The following is a 6799-nucleotide window of genomic DNA, read 5'->3' as shown; positions in this document are numbered from 1 at the left end:
TTTATAAATCTGATATTTTCCCCCTCGATAATCATTACTAGAAAAGCCATTAACAAAGCAACATGATAAAAAGGATTAAAAAATTATTAATTCGTCATCGGCTATTTAAAACAGAATTTTTGAATGCGTTGAAAAACCCAGAAGCAGCAAACTGTACTTATTGCGTTCTAAAACCATTGCTGGACTTCCAAACACCACTTGGATTTTGCGCTATAAATCCTTGTCACCATCACATTAATTATCTATTTCGAAATCGTTTTCATAATATACGCCATTATTTGATCATTGTAATATGTTGGGCTGTTGCTGGACTGATAACATTTTCTCCATTTTTAGACGACGATCCCGATTTTCATTTATTCAATATATATATGCACGGAAACGTGAACGAATCTGGAAGAATAGCATGCATATCGGGATTGTATATTTTCTTAACAGTCGAATTAACGTACTTTTCAACTATGCGTATTACTTTGCCAAAAGAATTTGATAAAATAGCAGGAATTCTGATCTATATTATGCCAATTGCGATTTATATAACGTTAGTAATTTTGTCTACAATGCCACCGATATGGTTATATTATAATTGTTCTACTACTTCGAATAAGTTTATGTGGAAATATGTACTGGCAAAAACGTTAGCGGGCGCATTTTACGTTTATATCGTAAGCTATTTCTTAATAGTTGTGGAAATAATAACCATAAGTATTGTTTTCTTAATTCTAAGTTTTCGTAAGATTGTCGATGATCTTTCTAGCCATGTTCAGAACGAAAATACGTATAATTTTCTTAGAGAAATCGATCGAAGACACGAAGATCTTTCTCGATTTATTTACAATTTAAATCATTGCTCTAACAATGCAATTGGGATAGGATACTTCTTTTCCTTGGGAGAAATACCTTTGTTGCTTTATCTGTCCTTTTTCCAATCTGATATACTGGAAAATGTTGATATAATCTCAATACTATTTATTTTTCTCTTTGTATTTTCGTTATTTGCATTTATAGGCGGAGAAATAGAAAATGCGGTAAGTGCTCTCAATGTACTTTTAAGATAAAATATATTATCCTGTTCTGATCCTTTTTTGAATTTTCAAATATTTATTTGTTAAAGAATTAATTAACTTTAAAATATTTTCAGGTCAGAACGCCATTCCATGTTATTTCTGTGTACGTTCGAAGTCCATTAACTTTAGTTCAAAAAATGAAGGTAAGAAATATTTTTATAATAAACTTTTATTTTATGAATGCAAAACATGTTTTAAGATATATTTTAGTTCTTTTTAATCGTGCATTTGCATATATTTTTTAAATTTTACGTTTAAATCTTAAAAATTAGTTTACATATACTAAGAGTATGGCAGGTATGAAGGAAATAGCGAGTTACAAGAACACAGGGTTACTAAATAAAAGGGCAACGACAGTAAATAACCTTTTGAGGAATGATAAGGATGGGATTAAGGATAGAGAGTAATCTGAGATATAAAGAGTACCGTATAGGAATGATCAGTTAGCCTTGAACAAAGAATACATAGGAGTCACCAACAAGAATCTTAAAATACGACTCGCCCACCAGTGGCCAAGCGGTCTTCGTTCCCTGAACGCTGGGAGTTCGGTCGTGGGTTCGCGCCTCGATCGGACGGACTGACCATGTGGAATTTTCCGGGTTTTCTCCACGTCTATAACGCCTAAATAGGGGCCAGTTTCCCTTCAAAAGACCTCCCTGAAGGCATCCCCTTAGGCAGATCGCCAAGTGTTATGTTGCCATAACTAAACAAACATAAAATACGACTTAAGAAACATGATTTTAATATAAGGAAAGGACAAGGTTGAATTAGTTCGTTCGATAGCTGTGATATCACTAAGCAAAATATTGATTTTTAGAAACGCATTCAAGCGCCTGTCGCTATCGTTACCAAAAAGTGGTGGGAGTTTAAATTCACGGTAAAAAGGCTCATTGGGTTCAGATTTTCATATACCTGTTGCCACACGTCTGTTCGATAGTCAGTCATTAAGCACAGCTGACGGAAATTGATAATCATAGGGCCATCATCGTGTTGAGAGAAGTATAATGGCCGTTTCGCCGAATTTCCGCTATCTCCGTTGTGAGGAAGTGAATATTTCAAGGCATACACACACAGGCAGACTCTACGGACGTCCCAGTTGCACACACAAGCCGTTTGGGTTCAAGCCTCTCTAAAAACCCTGTCTCTCCCCGCAGTGCCGGCCCGAGGCAAGTTTTAGGATGGAGCGAGATCCTATTTTGGCGCCCCCCGAAAATATCGAAAAGTAAAAAAAAAACATTTTTTTTTTATTTTTTTACCACTGAGGCGCCCCTAGGATTTAGCGCCTGGAGCGACTGCTCCGTTCGCCCTATGGTAGGGCCGGCGCTGTCTCCCCGTACCATCGGCAGGCGACTAGAAGAGGTAAATTTGCATGCGCAGTAATCTCTACGCGTCTTGCCATTAGCATCTCAACATCGTCAGCTTTGTTAACAGTGGTACCCTCGAAAACCACTTAAAACATATTTTGTGCAGACTGGTAACCTTGTATTATGTAATTTTAATATTCGAATGCCACTATACCGGTTGGTTCGATAGCAAGAAGGAACTCTTTTAACTATCCGCCCTGTGGGCACTAAGAGGACCTTTTTTAGCAAGCCCATTATGGATTCAGCCAGGCCCACAGTGGGGCGGCCAGGTGATGAGGAACGGGGCCTGACATATCCAGACGGACTATCCCCCGAAAAATTCATGGGATTTTTCGACCCGTTTGGAGGCTACCACCTTGACCGCTCGGCCATCCGGCCGTAGGAAGACTGTTGCTTATGGAAATTGAAGTTTGTTAAGTTAGGGCAACGCAACACTTGGGTGATTTGCCTAGGGGATGCCTTCCGGGAGGTCTCTTTAAGGGAAACTGGGCCCCTATTTAAGCGTTATACAGACGTGGAGAAAACCCGAAAAACTCCATGTGGCAGCCCGTCCGAGCGAGGCGCGAACTGACGACCGAACTCCCAGTGTTCAATGTATGAAGACCGCTTGGCTACTGGTGGGCTGGAGATTGAAGTAATTCGGCCAATAGTAGTCATTGAACTCTCTTCCTGGAAGAGAGGATGTTCAACTACTAATTAATACTGAGTCTACAGTATTATTTGAGAAATGATCCGTATTGCATGGGTTGTGATGACCCCGCATATGATAGAAGTTGCTAACCTTAATTAACGTGAAAAAGACTTCATACTTGTTTAATTAAAATAATCTTGTTAATATGGAGAAAAATTGCTTTTATGTGATAATATTGCTTATATTTTTAACAAGACTGTACTGTACGTTCTCGTAAATATTGTATTTACAGAAAAATTATTGGGCTGCAATTTGAAAAAACTGTACATATAGTAGGTTAAACTTAAATTATGTTTTATTTTTTTAGATATTGTGTTTGATGAAAAGATTAGGTGGTTCTCCCATTACCGTTACATGTATGGGATTTTTTACTATTAATAAAACATTCATGTACAGGGTAAGGTTTTCTTTAATAATCTTTTAAAATAAATTTAAATTAATTCCTTAATTATTTCAAGATTTTTTAAAAATTATTTATATTTAAAAACCGAAATTTACTCGATCTCGCATAATTTCATTATATTCTAGTCTTTTTCCACGATTTTATTTCACTTAAATTCAAATAGAAACTTTATATATAACAAAGTTAAATAAATATAAACAGCATTTATATATAATTTTTCAGGCATATAAAGCTCTTTCCTCAACATTCACTACATTATTAGAAATCCAGACATCAGAAAAGCAGTGTGTTAATTCAACGAAGGAAATATGGAAAAAATTATTTTGAATATTCATACATTTCTTGTGTTATTAAATAGAATGATTTTACTGTATTTTGCAAATAGATTTAAAGTGTAACTTTGGAATATTCACAAGGCAGCATACTGTATAAAAATGTGATGCAAAATTTTCAAATTTAAATTTAGAAGATAGAATTTAAAAATTAGAAAAATAATTTTATTTGTATAAATATTTTGATAATTATCTTATTGTGTAAAATTTAACCAAATGTTGTAAAATATGATCAATGTATCAATGTGACTGTCTTAATACATTTTATGAAACTGCTATGAATAATGTGAAGATTTTTGAATGAATTGTGGTCTGTTGACTGTGTAATTAGGTTGTATAATTTTATATATAAATTTTATACAACCTAATTACACAAACTACAACAGTTTTAAAATAGGTTTCATTTTGCATTTTGTGTGTACCATAATCTCATGAAATTGTCTTCAAACAACAAATAATAAACATAGAATTCAAAAATTTAAAGGAAGCCTGATTCTAAAAAGTTGTCATTTAGTTTTTAAGTACATTTTTTTGACAAAATTTAATACCACCTAAAATATAACACAAATATGAAAGTTTTAATGAAGAAAATTACAGTATTTGATAAATGTAGAAACTTTTTTTTTTTTGAGAAACTATCAGTTGTTATTTAAAATGAAGGAAATCTTATGTTAATATATATTACGATTTTCAGCAGGCTTAATTATTTCTAAGGAAATATGAAATTATTTTCAACAAGTTTGTAAAGCTAAAATAAAAACTTAAAACAAATGGTGTACACTTCAATATTCCGTCTTTATTTTTATGTAAATTGTACATTATTCAGCACTCTTTTTTGGTGGAGGAGGTTCCAAACTTTCCGCTGCCTCCTTTGCTTTCTTCTGTCGTTTTCCCCACAGGCGAGAATGAGCTCTACCTTGCCTTAATGCAATAAATGCATTGAAGTTCTTTTCTTCTTCACTTGGAACTCTTGCTTTCTCTTTCCTAATTGGCTGATGGATAGGCATTATAACTCCTTGCAGTTGAGTCGCCATTTTTATTTCTTCAGCCTAAATTTAATTTGTTATTAATATAAAATATTAATTTAAATACTGTTTAATTAATAAAACATTTCTTACACTAGCATCATTCTTTCCAGGTTTAGTCATATTTCTTGGGAAAAGTATTAATTTGGATTTATACTCCTTTAATCGCTGAACATTTTGTTGTAATGCTTCAACACTCTTATTTCTTCTTCTGTAATCAATAGAAATACCAATGGTTCTAGCTTCTCTTTTATGAATTCCAGCAGCCTATTAAATATCAAATTTTCTGATCAGATAACAATGATACAAAGCTATAGATACAAATATTGTATAATCAAGCTTTAAAGAAAAATTTTCTCTTTAAAATATTTTACCAAAACTTTCTAAAACAAATTTTTTTTGAATGAACATGTTTACCATCTTCATAATAAATACTAATATTAAAATATTAGCCCAATAGTTCATTTAATGTTAACTGACTTAAAATGAAAATTTTAAAACTTTTTTAAAAAGCAGGCAAATTTATAAAACAAAAATTAATGAAATTACTAATAATTTCAAATAAATTTAAATTTGATTATCTTTTGTGCAAAACAATGCTAAAATAATTTCTATAGTTATGTTGAAAAAGAAAGAGAGTTGCAATTAATGAAAAAAAAATCTGTAATAAAGGGTTCAGAAAATGCAAGCAAAATTAAATAAATTAAAACTAAAAATAATAATACTAAAACCAAAATTTAAAATAAAATCAATTGAAAATTAAAACAATGTTTTTAACAAACTTTTAAAAATTTTTCAAATTGTAAATTAAATTAATTTTTAAATTACATTGTGTGTGTGTTATGTGTTGCACTGACAGATTGTTTTACTTTTAATATATACAGATCAAACTTAAAGAATAGTCGCTATGGGAGCAAACAAATAGCCATCTCTTCAACTCCAAGTCTGAGTCAAAAATGAAGTCTTTTTGTATCTCCTATCACTGCACAAAGACCTTCCTTCCTTCCTTCTTAATCCTTTCCACAAATTTATGCAGTGAAAGTTAACAAATGGTCCTTTCGAGAAACAAATTGTAGACCCCTATGCAACCTAGTGTGACTTACTTATATATATGCTGCTTCTTTGTAAAGTGTTGGTTAGTTTTGGTACCAAATATAGAGATTTTTAGAATAATGATGGAAAACATGATTTTTAGAATTTATCATAATTAAAGTAGAATAACCACACATTGTTAAATGTTTGGTTTTTCAATGTACTTTGTAGAATACATTAACATTCATTTACTTGCTTGCTACTGTTTAATAGTAAGAGTTCAAAATGCAGTTTTATTTCCACTTAACATACTTACAAGGGAACTGTCGGAGTGTCTTCTAATAAATTTTAATAAAATTTAGTTAATAACTAAGTTAAAAGTATACAAACTCTATTTTAAATTTGTAGCATTCACTAAAAGTATTGATCAGAGTTATTAGCAATCAAATGTTGCACTATTTTATAGTAGTTTAACACAGTTATGCAAATTTTTAGAAGTGAAAGGGTCGCAGAGGAAGACGGCGATATTACATTTAGAATAAATTCTGGAATTTTCAAAAATAGTAGAAGAATTAATAAAATTTAGTTAATAATTATGTTAAAAGTATACAAAATTTTATTAATTCTTCAACTATTTTTGAAAATTTCAGAATTTATTCTAAATGTAATATCGCCGTCTTCCTCTGCGACCCTTTCACTTCTAAAAATTTGCATAACTGTGTTAAACTACTATAAAATAGTGCAACATTTGATTGCTAATAACTCTGATCAATACTTTTAGTGAATGCTACAAATTTAAAATAGAGTTTGTATACTTTTAACTTAGTTATTAACTAAATTTTATTAAAATTTATTAGAAGACACTCCGACAGTTCCCTTGTAAGT

At 31.6% G+C, this 6799-nt stretch overlaps 2 protein-coding genes across 3 annotated transcripts in view; one reads left to right on the top strand and one right to left on the bottom strand.

Moving 5' to 3' along the window:
• LOC111625619 lies at positions 1-4445 on the top strand. Its single transcript, XM_023368823.1, has 4 exons — positions 1-1028; positions 1142-1210; positions 3430-3519; positions 3748-4445. The coding sequence occupies exons 1-4, from the start codon at positions 63-65 to the stop codon at positions 3850-3852; spliced, it is 1230 nt and encodes a 409-aa protein (XP_023224591.1). The 5' UTR covers positions 1-62; the 3' UTR covers positions 3853-4445.
• Positions 4446-4633: 188 nt separating this feature from the next.
• Positions 4634-6799, bottom strand: part of LOC111625602 (60S ribosomal protein L13-like) — a 14211-nt gene continuing 12045 nt past the window's right edge. For both annotated transcript variants that reach the window (XM_023368799.1, XM_023368800.1), the window contains exons 3-4: positions 4976-5149; positions 4634-4906 (exon numbers count right to left, since the gene is read on the bottom strand). In XM_023368799.1, coding sequence (XP_023224567.1) covers positions 4676-4906; positions 4976-5149 — 405 coding nt within the window. In that variant the 3' untranslated portion in view covers positions 4634-4675. The remainder of the gene's footprint in view (positions 4907-4975; positions 5150-6799) is intronic.

Source organism: Centruroides sculpturatus, unplaced genomic scaffold (genome assembly GCF_000671375.1).
Source record: "Centruroides sculpturatus isolate CEXI.00-Female unplaced genomic scaffold, Cexi_2.0 scaffold385, whole genome shotgun sequence".
NCBI lineage: Eukaryota > Metazoa > Arthropoda > Arachnida > Scorpiones > Buthidae > Centruroides > Centruroides sculpturatus.
This window is presented reverse-complemented; position numbering and strand designations above follow the sequence as displayed.